At 41.4% G+C, this 12,713-nt stretch overlaps 1 protein-coding gene across 2 annotated transcripts in view; it reads left to right on the top strand.

Annotated features, from left to right (window-relative positions):
- The window catches only part of Ankrd30a (ankyrin repeat domain 30A), a 66,295-nt gene extending 53,582 nt beyond the window's left edge, over positions 1 to 12,713 (top strand). For both annotated transcript variants that reach the window (XM_050148483.1, XM_050148482.1), the window contains 6 exons: positions 2,700 to 2,829; positions 4,551 to 4,841; positions 5,387 to 5,601; positions 7,007 to 7,235; positions 8,431 to 8,476; positions 11,057 to 12,713. In XM_050148483.1, the coding sequence (XP_050004440.1) occupies positions 2,700 to 2,829; positions 4,551 to 4,841; positions 5,387 to 5,601; positions 7,007 to 7,235; positions 8,431 to 8,476; positions 11,057 to 11,190 (1,045 nt within the window). In that variant the 3' untranslated portion in view covers positions 11,191 to 12,713. The remainder of the gene's footprint in view (positions 1 to 2,699; positions 2,830 to 4,550; positions 4,842 to 5,386; positions 5,602 to 7,006; positions 7,236 to 8,430; positions 8,477 to 11,056) is intronic.

Here is a 12,713-nt window from a genome sequence, read left to right as displayed (position 1 = left end):
ACTCACAAGATCCACCTGCTTCTGCCTCCTGAATGCTGGGATTAAAGGTGTACCACCACCACCTAGCTGAAGTTTCATTTTTGAACACGCTTTTGATCTTTTTCCTGCCCGAGTAGTGTCCTTCCCTTCACCATTAGGCATTTTGATACCTTAAAAACCTATTTGTGTTTTTCTTTAACTATATCAGAAACTATCTTTATATAACATTTTCTTTCTCTTTTTAATTACGTAAGTTTATCATGGAGATAAATTATTGTTCCATGGGCATCTCTAACATGTATATAAGGTTAACATGATATTGAGCTTCTGTTTAAAAAATTTTAAATGCATGTGCACACATAAATACATGATATAGTTATCCCTTGGTACTGCTACCAGAATCTAGACAGAGGCCTGACGCTGAGGGTCCCCAAGAGGCCATCTTAGCTCCTCTTTCCAGTTGACTGAAAGGTTAAAAAAACAACAGTGACCACAGGGCAGGAGTTTGTTTGGAATACTAATACTGGGGAAAATTGGGGTACCCTGCAGTCAGGGCACAGGGAAGAGTACCAGCCCGGATTATTTTAGAGAAGGGCTGGGGTGAGAGGAATGTGCACGTGTCAGAGTGGAACCCAGTTGCTCATTTCCTGATGGGTCCCTTGGGGATTCTTATCAGTAAAATGGCTGCTGTCTAGAAATAACTTTAATTGTTGCCGTGGTGTTTCTAGATAATGTCTGCTATCCTAGAATCCAGGGTCACTGCGGTGAATCAGAGAAGAGGTCAAGTCTGCAAGGGAAGATGGGTTCAGGGGTTCAGAGTAGTGACGAGATTTCAGGTGTCACGCCAGGGGCCTGGAATGTGACACTGTAAAAGTTGATATTTGAGAGTCTGCTGGTATCTTGTCCCTGAACACCTTAAAAATACCTTATTACTCATATCTTTGTGTCTTTAGTCTTAAAGAAGGAGGATTACCAGCTAGCTGTAGGTAAACTCCCCTTAAATGACTAGCATGTCCTCAGATTTGAGCAAGAATGTGATTCACATTTCAGGGTCGAAAAAGGATTAAGAACAAAGGCCAAGCTTGTGTGTACTTTAAGTTTCCCATTGGACATCCACTGGCCTAAATGAGGAGGCAGGGCTTTCCGTACACCAATAAGTCTCTGCTATGGTACATGTAGGAGATTGAATCTAGGACTCCCTCAGATGGCAGAACCCATGGATTCACACACCCTTAAATAGTGTACTATTTGCATTTAACCTATTCTCAACCTTCAATATACTGTTTTCTTCTCTAAATTACTTCAAATTCCAAATAAAGTGTAAATGTTAATTAAGCAATTGTTATACTATGTTGTTTGGGGAATAAGGAAAAGGATTTGCATGTGTTTGGTGTAAGTGCAGTTTTTCCTTTTTCGGAATTTTCCAGGCAGTTTTTTAGATGTGGAACCCACAAGTACAGAGAGCTGACTGTATGTCTCCTGCTTACAGCCGTAGACAAGTGACTTAAATACAGTGAAGTGAGCATTTGTGTTTCTGTTACCAGCCCCCTTTATTGAAAACAGAGTCTTTTCTCATATCCTATATCCTGATTACAGTTTCCCCTCCCTCTACTCCTCCCAGTTCTTTCCCACCTTCCCCTCCCAATCCGATCCACTCCCTTTTGTCTGTTGTTAGAAAAGAACAGACTTCTAAGAAATAACAACAATGCGTAACAAAATAAAATATAGTAAGATAAAACAAACACCATCACATCAAAGTTGGCAAGAGCCCAAGAGAAGGCACAAGAATCAGAGACCCACTCTTTCACACACTCAGGAGCCCCATGAAAATATTAAACTGAAAGCCGTGGTATTGCGCAGAGGGCCTGGTGCAGACCACGCAAGCCCAGTGCTTGCTGCTTCGGTCCCCATGTCACCAGTCTTTTGCAGTGGCATAGTTTCCAGTCTTTGCAGCCACCAGCATGGCTGCTTTTCTGTTCGTTGCTCAGATTTTGAGTTTTCTCTCTGATTCTAATCAATGCTTTTATCTTACTCAACTGTCTTGTGTGCATCAGTTATATGGAAGGATGGGGCGCTAGAGAGGGGTCCCAGGGCCTTGCATACACTGCACTAGAGTTCCATCACTGAGTGTCGTGTGCAGCTCTGTGCTCTCTCTGTATGTAGTTTTGCATTTCTTGGATTTTGTTGATATTCCTGTCCAAGACTTCTAGATTTCTTCTCATCTCTCTGAGCCTTCATATGCTATTTTCCTCTTTCATTTCTTTTGACATTCTATTTTGTTTTCCCTCTACTCACACTGCACAAACTGGTTTTTCCATCTCCTTTTTTCTGCCTTGGATAATCTCCTTGATACTTGTTGGGATTGGATGCTAAGCGTTCACTCTCTGCTACGTCCTCAGTGCTGACTTGTGTGTGCTTTGCCTTGGAGAAGACTGCCGACAGGCAACAAAGAGTATTCATGTCTTCTCCTGGGTTACTGATGCCTGGGTTACAACTCATATGTAAGAGTGCTCTATACTAATATACTAAAGTGGTTATAAATAATTACAGGTATTCTGTAGTTATATTCGCTCTGTCTCCTATACATAGCATAAACTTTTGTACACATGAGAGGGTCACAGTTTACAAATGTACCTCTGTTGTATGCTAGAACTTAGTGTGTGTTTAATAAATATTGAACGTACTCTTAAAGATTTCACTTATTCTATATACTTTTGCAGATTTAAGGAACTCTTAAAAAAGACCAAAAAAGAATTAAGTGAACATGAAAACAGAGAACTTAATCTCCATCAAGATATAAAAAATAGTCAATTTGAAATGGATATCCCAGTTAATATGCTAATAAAAAAGGTAATTTTGAATCAGTTTTGGGGCCCAAAAATAATTTTAAGTAATATAAATCTCTGGATACATTGAAGTTTTATATTGTTTTGTTTTATGAACATGATGTTAATGAAAATTGTATTATTTTTTATTAAAAAGTCGTACTGTTGATCTTAAATCTTGAACCCAGGCTGCAATCCATCATTATGTGATCCTAAATCATGAGTCCCAAGTATTTCTTTATTGATTGATTGACTGGTAGCAGCTTTATTGGGATATAGTAAACATATCCCACCTATATTATATCCATAGAATTGTGCAATTTCTACCACTTAAGAATATTTCTTGCTTTGTCCCTATAGCTCCCTGTTCTGGCGTTCTGTGTCAGTGTGTGCTGGCTCCTTTGACTTAACACAGTGTTAAGTCCACCTGTGTGGTAGCAGGCATCTGCACCTAATGTCTTCTTGTTGCTGAGTCACGCCCTATCATATGAGAGAACACACATTAGATTTAACTCTTCATCCCTTATTGCTTCCACTTTGGTCAGGTACTATTAACATCACTATGGCAAGTATAGCCTGCATCTGTTTTCACTTTTCCTTGAGTTCTCAGGAACTGAGGCGTCGTGTGGAAACTGCTAATCGGGCAGCTGCCCCTGCCAGTGTACTTCCCGAGTGGCCGCACTGTGTCACCTGCACTGTTGGGTGAGCAGTTTCTCCGTGGCCTTAGTAGCACGTGTTTCCCGCTGTTTTACATGCCTTTCCTAGGCCAGTACCAAGTCAAGTGGGTTCTCAAGGGAGAACTTCCCAGGCAGGTTGCATATCGCTCCATGCCTTAGGTAATAGCAAACAGTACTCCCGTGGAAACTTTGCTTCACGTCTAGAAGAAGCCTGTGCCCATTTTCTGCCTTGCCGATGCCATGACACAATGAAGGTAGACTTGTAAAGATGGGGTTTGTTTATTTTCTTTCTTAATTGAAGCTTTTGACTTCTTTCCCAGTGCGCCTCCCTGCCCTCCATCTGCCTCTAATCTCGGGCACGGGACCTGCCAGCTCAGCACATTGACACTCACTGCTCTGGCTTTCATTACTGCAGTTCTAAGATCACCTGAGGACCTTTACCAACGAGAAAGAAGCGTGAGCTTCTGGCTTTTCTCATTGGGAATGGGGCTGATTTTGGAGTTTAGATTCAAATTCTTTCTGTTTCTTTCCTTTCATCTTTCCTTTTAGGAGCTTGCCATGTAGCCCAGACTAGCCTTGAACTCAAAGTCCTCCCTCCTCAGTCTCCTGAGCCCTGGGACTGCAATCCACCAGTCCCAGCTAATCCTCTCTCAACCTAGTATCTGGTTCTTAGGATTCATTTTCTTGGCACAGAAAACAAACTAAAACTTCATGGCTCAGTAGAGAATGCAGGAGCCTGGCCTGGCACTGTGACATCACTTCTGGTCCCAGCACTTACGTAAGCTGAGGCAGGAGAATTGCAGTTTGAAGCCACACTGGACCACCATGCAGATTTTCCAAAAGGAGCTAGAGTCATTTTGAGAAGGAAAGATGGGAGACAGTCCCATGAAAATCAGGTCTACACAGAAAAACCCTGTCTTGAGAGACCAAAAAGAAAGAAGAAACTTCATTATAAGAGTCATTGCAGGTTAATTACAACTGAGCTTAGGTAAAATCTGTGACTGGTTTTATGCTGCCATGCTCTCTCTCAGCCTTCTCATTCCCAAACGGTATCACTTTATTCCTGCAGATTGATGATCTTACATCAAGACTGGAAACCACATCTTCAAAATGTCTACATTTGGGTAGAAAAAATCAGGTTCTTCAGCAGGAGTTACTCTTGATGAAAACTATACAGAAGAAGTGTGTGAAACTAGAGAAGAACAAAAGGAAACTGGAGCAAGAAGTCGAAAGCCTCAGAAGTCACATGGAGAAGAATATGGTGGAACACAGTCAGGTGCAGCAGTATAGGCGGGAGGTCGAAGAGCAAGCGAGGCAGGACTTGGTGGAGAAGTTAAAACAGGTCAACCTCTTCCTGCAGGTTTGTTTCTGTGATGCGCGCAGTTCATCTCACTGCAGATGTGCTCTGGCTGTGTGCATAGTGTGTGTTTGCTCTGCTTTGTTCCCCAGGGTTCTAGAGAGACGAGGACTTGTGTGTCCTGTGTTCGAGTGTTCCTCATTACTATAACTCGTGATCTCTCATTAGAGAATCATTTGACTTTTAAAGCTATTTCGTATAAAACAGATTGCTAGAAGGAAAACAAATTGATGCGCAAAGTGTACCAAACTCTTGAGTTGTTAAGTTATCTAATTCCAGCTTTAAACTTGGGAGCTGATTCTACTGTTCCTTGAATTCTCAGATTACTTGTGTACTAACATATAGAACGGGGGGATATGTCACATTGGTACCATGCTCAGTTAGTACGCACCAGGCCCTGGACTGGACTCCCAGCACTAAAACAAACGAGAGAAGATGAAGATTGAGTAACACATCGAATGCAGTTGTTGGGTGTCAGCTCTCGTTTTCACGTGAATGATGACTGGCTTGTAATTACTCCTAAATCATATTCTTCCGGTTTGCTGCAGGCACAGGCAGCCTCTCAGGAAAACCTGGAGCAGTTGAGGGAGAGCAGTAACGCTTCAGTGCGGAGTCAGATGGAGCTCCGGATTAAAGACCTGGAGTCCCAGCTCTCCAGAATGAAAAGTCAGGAAGACTTCGATAAAATAGAACTAGAAAAATACAAGCAACTCTACCAAGAAGAACTCCGAGTTAGAAAATCGTTGTCAAGTAAACTGAACAAGTAAGTCATGACGTCGGCGCTCAGGAAATCAGCTCACTGCTCTGTCTCGGCAGCAACATTTTCAGTAAGACTGGGAGACTGAGAAGGCTAACTAGCAACACGTGTCTAGAAGGAATGTTGGGAGTGGCCCTCAAATGTTACTTGGGCATAGTTTATATTCTTCTTTGTCATTTTAGTCTTAGTTGATACGGTCTGTTGGGCTTCCGGAAAGATATTTTTGAAGCTTTATAGTTAAGACAGTTATATTGTTATACAATTATATCTCCATATCCTTTAAATAGGACTGTTCACAGACTTGGTTATGTTTTGTTTTGGGAAGAAGACAACGTAGTCCCAAGGGTACTGCTGATATTCCTCCTTTGGGCACTTTCAACATTTGATATTTTAGTTTTCTTTGATTGTCATCTTTAGTGTTTCCATTGGAGGTTCCTGTCAACAAACTAAGGGACAGATTTTCTAGTCTGTGTCGAGTTTACAGTGATGCAGGGAAGTGTTAACGCAGAACAGAAGCAGCAGCCCAGCGCCGCATTCCTGGTGCTGCTCCGAGTTAGTCCTTGGTGTCAGGTTCTCAGTTTATTCTGAGTAATGGGAGCAAATGCATAAACATCTCATGAGGGAAGTTTCCCCTTCATCTCTTCAGGGAGTGAAAGGTTTCAGTTATACACAGGGAAGCCAATCCTCCAGTCATCTCCCAGTGAACACTTAACAGGGTGTTTCTGATGACACCCTCAGGATGCCAGGAAACAGAGCCCTTCCAGAAGGCAACTGTTATCGGTTACATCTCAACAGCCGTGTCTCTCCCTCCTCTCCCTCCTACTTCGTTAGAATTACACTGTTACTGGTTATATCTCAACAACCATGTCTCTCCCTCAATTACAAAGTAATTGTCAGAATTACTTGTTAGTTAAATATTCCTCTAGATACAGGGGGGAGGGTCTTGGTCCTGCCTCAAATGATGTGGGAGACTTTATTGACTCCCCATGGGAGGCCTCACCCTCTCTGAAAAGTGGATGGGAAAAGGTGGTGAAGGAGGAAATGGGGGGGGGAGGAACTGGGATTGGTATGTAAAATAAAAAAATATTTGCCTGGTGGTAGTGATAGTGGCACACGCCTTTAATCTCAGCACTCGGGAGGCAGAGGCCAGCCTGGGGTCTATAGAGCAGGCTCCAAAACTACAGAGAAAATCTGTCTCCAAAAAAGAGAGTCCCTCTAGAAATACCTGTACTTTTTAGAATAATTTAAAACCTGTAATATTCAGCATTTACGTCCTGACAGGTTTTTCATGCTAAGTCCCTGTTGAGGTGCAAATTGCGTGTATTCCCATGACAGCTTTTTAAACAGCCCTTACTCAGGACTCATCTGGGACCGTGAGACACTAAGCATTGGCCTTTTGTGGACTTCACAGGACTAATGAGAGGCTGGAGGAGGCCAGCACAAAGCTGCTCCTAGAGGAACAGCAGAACAGATCGCTGCTAAGCTCTCTCAGTACAAGGCCTATTGTAGAGTGTCCTTGCGTTGGAGGGCTTCATAATAGTTTGGTATTCAACAGAACTCTCATTCCAAGAGAAAACATAGTGATTCCTTCCTCAAGCCTACAGCCGTCAAATAAAAGAATGGAAATCTACCTGACCAAGGTTAGTATATTTCGTTTTTCCTTTTGGTTTCAAGTTTCTGATAAAATTCTCACTTTTAATTTAATGCATGATCCTGAGTTGTTTTGTTGGCCTAGTAAGTTTGCTAAAGGAGAAAAGTCACTGAAGTTCCTAGAGCTTTCATTTCAACAGTTGCTCACTGTTACCTGGTTCAGGGAACGCAGCTAATGTTGGGCCCACGGGGGTCACGCGAAGATGGGGACAGACCACCAAATCTAATAAATCTGAAGCAAACTTTATTCCAGGAAAAAAATAAAAAAATTAAAAACATAAATCGCCATGGGGCACAAAAAGCTTATCAGCTGGCTGAGACCACAGCCAGAGATGGACTTGTAAGGCTGCGGCAAAGGCCAGCTTTCAAACCCTCCCTTTTTATTTTAAGAAATAACAAGCATTAGGCAATAACAAAGGAATTTTTACAATCTTGAGGTGAAACTTAGACACAGATTGCCCTTCTTTGCAACTTCCGTTAACAGAGTTTTTCAGTTAAACTAGTGTTCATATCTAGTCCATTGTTTTCCCCTGGCAGGGAAGGGAACGGGAAGATGCACAACCAAAAAGTCAAACGTCACGTACATCCCATTGCTTAAAAGTTACCTCAGCTCACATCAGTTGCTGGTCATGAGTGGCCCGGGGTGTCTAAAGGCTGATCCTCAGTTTGCAGAGGCCGCTTCAGCCTTGCAGACAGAGCTCTGGGCTGTAAAGTGGAGTAACCCACTGTGCATAGTTGATCCTTAAGCTCTTGAGACAGCTGCTGACAACCTGCTCTCATTCTCCTAGGCTTACAGCTTTATATTTTTTTATTTTTACGTTCTTATTTCTGGAATCTACATTTTTATATTCTTACTCTTGGACTCTTCAGCTAAGGCAGTCCATTTCCTTAAAAGGAATGCTTACATTAGGTTTTGGAAATTAGATATGGTTGTGACTACAGGTATAGCTTAAAATGTGACCATACACCTTCTAATGACAATTTCTCTGCAGTGTCCTGAACTTTCCATTCGAATGACAAGAGAATGGGTAACATCCAAATACCTACATGTGGATATTTATGATTTAAAGAAATCTGATGCAAATACTACTTATTAATTAAATAAATGTAACATTCCATAAGATTAATTTCTAAGTTAAAAATGTTTTATTTTATTAAACATTATAAATATTCAACTCATTTCAGATGCACCAGGAGTTGGAAAAAAGTATAAATAGAGAACTTAAAGAAGGTATGTACCAAAATTGATGAATTAAGTTTAAATTGACTAATTTCTGAAATAAATTATAAGTATTAAATGACATCATTTTTCTTGTTTATTGGATAGATTTTTTAATTAATCATTATCTTACACAAAATTAAAGATGTGGAGATATTCCTTGGTTTAATGCAGCAAATGTTTGTTTCTTTTATTTTTGAGAATTTGATATTTAAGTACACTGTATTAGCATCATTCCCACCTCCCCCTGCACTCTGACTCCACCCATGCTCCCCACCGCCTCTCAAGGTCATGACCTCTTCCTCTGATATATGCAACCTAGAGGCCCAATTAGTGTTGCCTGTATTTGCCTGTGTTTAGAACTAACCACTTAAGAATGAGCTCTCGTCCTTGAAAAAGACTGGTTCCTAGCTCTTCATCTTAGGTAGGGTTTCTCCTGCTGTGTAAAGACCATGACCAAAGGCAACGTGGGGAGGAAAGGGTTTTTTCATCTTTCACTTCTATCACTGAGGCAAGTCAGGAACCTGGAGTCAGAAACTGAAGCAGAAGCCATGGAGGAAGGCTGCTTACTGACCGTCCTTCTTTCTTACACAGTTCAGAGCCACTTGCCCACGGTAGCACCACGCACAGCAAGTCATTAATCAAGAAAATGCCCCATAGATTTGCATAGGGCAGTATGATGGGGGCATTTTCTCAGTTGTAGTTCCCTCTTCCCAGATTAATTGTGTCAATTTGACCAGAAAAAAAAATAAAATAAAACAAGGACAGGGCCTTTGTGGATTTTTCTTCATCCTTGTAGGCATGCCAGCTGATGGAGTCTTTGCAGATATTGTGGAGGTTACCGTGTTGTTGGGAGTGTATGGATGCAGAGGACATGTCACAGCGGGTGTCAGGACCCTAGGCTTTACCTTCTTCCCCCCTTCTCTTCCAGGTTCCCTGAGCCTGGGGGTAGAAGTTGTGATAGATATTCTGTCTGGGGCTAAGGTACCACACAGTCACTTACTGTTTGCGTTTTGACCAGGGGTGGGTCTGTGATAGCCTCCTTGTGCTGCACAGAGACATCTTTGATGACAGATGAGGGCTACATGTATCTGTGGACATAAGGAATTAGACGTTTACAAGGCCCTTGGAGACTGTATCTCTTTAATGATGTGGTAGTAAAAGGTTCTCCTCCAAGGTCTATGGCCTGTCCAGCTGTGCAACTGTTATGGTTCTCGGGTTTTCCTGCCAAGTAGAGATGTTGACAACTTTCCTCCCTTGGCAGCTTACATAGAACCTTCTGATACTAAGAGCTGGCCTCAGGTAGGAAGCTTTCCGGTCAGATCCGGTTTAATTCATCTAGTCCTTTGTCCTAAGTTTTCAGTGTCTTTAGCAATGTGGCCTTACTTCAACCTCCAAGAGGTAACCAAGGACTACATCAATGGTCTGTGTTGTTTTGAGAGTCACCTGGACGAACCAACCATTGGCTGACCATTCCAAAGGAGGTTTCTCATGACTGTTAACTAGAGTTCTCATGGGAAGCACTGTCAGCCTTAGTGACATGACTTCCTTTAAGATTTTACACACACACAACACACACACACACACACACACACACTGGTAAGTATAAGATAAGATGCTACCTTGAGGTTTTATCAATCAACCTTGGCGTTTGTCCCTCTCCTTCTGTATTGACCTTCTTCCTCCTCCCCAGTTGGCGCCCTTTCCTGAGATTCTATTTCCCACTTTCTATCCCCTGTATCCTGCTGTTCTTTCAACCTTCCCCACACCAACATGTGCTCCCTTTATACTTTCCTGGGTTTAGTTCCTTTTTTGAGATTGGTTTTCTTGACTCTCCAGTATTTGTATATTCTGTATAGTAATCCAGCTACACACTAAGATTCTCTCCTGTTATGCGGGTTTCCTCCTTACTTAATTGTTTCCAGTGCTGTATGGAAAAGGCCCAGTTTGTCAGTTGTTCCTAAGCAAATTGAATCCTATTCAGAAAGTCCTTTCTGCGAGTGTGTACCTTGTCCAGTACTACCTCTGTTTTCTTCTAGCTGTCAGGTTTTACGTTGAAGTCCTTTACCCATTTGGAGTTGTTGTTGTGCAGGGTGATAGAGACAGGTCTAGTTTCGTTCTTCCATTTGTGAACATCAGTTTCCCATCACCTTTTGTTAAAGATGGTTTTCTCCTCCAGTGTATATTTTTGTAATCTTGTCAACTATCAGGCAGCTATAAATATGTGGCCTTCTGCTGCACTGGTCTACCTTGCCTGTTTGTGTGCTGCGCCGTGCTGTTTTCAGTACTATGGCTCTGTGATGTAATCTGTACGTGATTGTTAGGAGTGGACTGTATCATTTCATCTTGTCATTCCTGTGCTTGTTACAGTAGATTTGCACGTGATTGTTGAGTAAATGAGTCAGCCCAGACACTTAGATATTCACAGTGATAGTAAGTGTGCACGTGTGAGCAGTCAAATTCAGTTATGATTGTGCACTCTAGTCACGCATTCACACTGCCAGTTCAGTTTCAACTCTTATATGCTGGCATGGGTTTGACTAACTGGGAAGTCTCTGACAGGCATAAAAATATATAACTCTTTCTTTCCAGCTGCTGCCGAGCTTGAATCTGAGTTCTGCAGAGTTTCTCCCCTTGGATCTGCTACTAAACCAGGTCAAGATCTACTCTCAGAAGCATCACAAGAATATATAGACATTTTAAAGAAAAAATACACAATCTGCTGAATTTAAAGAAAGAAAAGGTATATAACAATAGAAGCGGGGCTGTTTGGAAGAAGGCCCAGAGGAAGAGAGGACCAGAGAAGATAAAGGGTGCACTGTGTGGGTGTGAGGGCACACAGCTTCAGCCCCGGCACTTGAGAAGCAGAGGACAAGAGGACCAGAGAAGATAAATGGGCATGCACTGTGTGTGTGTTAAATGTGAAGTGGGTGTGAGGGCACACAGCTTCAACCCCAGCACTTGAGAAGCAGAGACAGGCAGGTCTCCCGAGTTCAAGGGCAACCAGGGCTACAAGTCTCACACAGAGAAAGAAAGTCCTAATGAAACCTACAATTTTGTACAAATAATATATATTATTACATATGGTCTAAAATATAATATATTTATTAGACTTTATATATTTTAATTGTCCTATTAAATGTATGACTTGAAAACAGAAGTGAAGAAAACTTTTTTGTCATGTGTATTAGAAAATTAATATGTTTACATGGGGTTTTTTGGTGGTTTAAGCAGATTTTGCAAGTATTATTAAATCAGTATTACCATGTTTTACATACAAAAACCCCTAAAAGCCTGTTTGTCATTGAGTACTTTGGTGGGATGAAATCCCGTCTTTGTGTTGATACTTTTCTGGTTTTGTCACTTCGGTCTGCCGCCGCTGTCAGCATTGTGAACATTTTAATGTATTACAGCCGCCTCATCACCATCAAACCTGGCTTCAATTTTAAGCCCTGATTTGTAGTTCTTGATCCTTCTCGCCTGTTCTGTTCATTCATTGCTTGTTCATCCTTGATGGTCTCCTAAGCAGCCTTAAAATTAGGCAAAATGTCAAAGAATTGTGCCCACCCACCCCACTCGACCATTTGAAAGAGGCTTGCTGCCATCTCCCACTGTCCTTGACTATTTTAGTATTTTTGTAATTAACTGTGGTGTCACCTTTGTAATGAGCCGGCTGACACTAATACACCCTTGCCATTTAATCCTCAGATTCTTTTCCAGTTTGACGTCTTGACTATAGTGTCCTTTAACAAAAACTGCCCCCTTCAGACTCCTGGATTCCAGTTACTCACATTTCCTAGACTCCTTCAGCCTGGAACATTGCCCAGTCTTTCCTTGCTTTTCATGACTGTAAATCTTCATGGTAGAATTCATGTAATGCCCTTGAATTGAATTTTCTGCTTCATTATGATTCAATCATGCATTTCGTGGCAAGAGTATTACAGATGAAATTTTTCTCATTTTATCCTATTAGGTAATCTCTAATCTAGACTTTCCCTATAATTATGATGTTGATTTTGATCACTAAAGCAATTATCTGCTGTGTTTTTCCCTATATTTACTTTTGTAATAATTGTTTTGTGGGGAGGTAATTTGTGACTGTAAATATCTCTCATCAAACTTAAAATATATTCAGTTACTAGTATCCTTGTGGATTAATGGTTCTTCATTTTACTTAATGAGTTGTAAATGGTTGATAACATTTTTAATTATTTTTATATTTTGATAAATAAAAATTTTGAGAATTTCA

Source organism: Alexandromys fortis, unplaced genomic scaffold (assembly GCF_014885135.2).
Source record: "Alexandromys fortis isolate MF-2015 unplaced genomic scaffold, M_Fortis_MF-2015_v1.1 scaffold_59, whole genome shotgun sequence".
Taxonomy (NCBI): Eukaryota; Metazoa; Chordata; class Mammalia; order Rodentia; family Cricetidae; genus Alexandromys; species Alexandromys fortis.
This window is presented reverse-complemented; position numbering and strand designations above follow the sequence as displayed.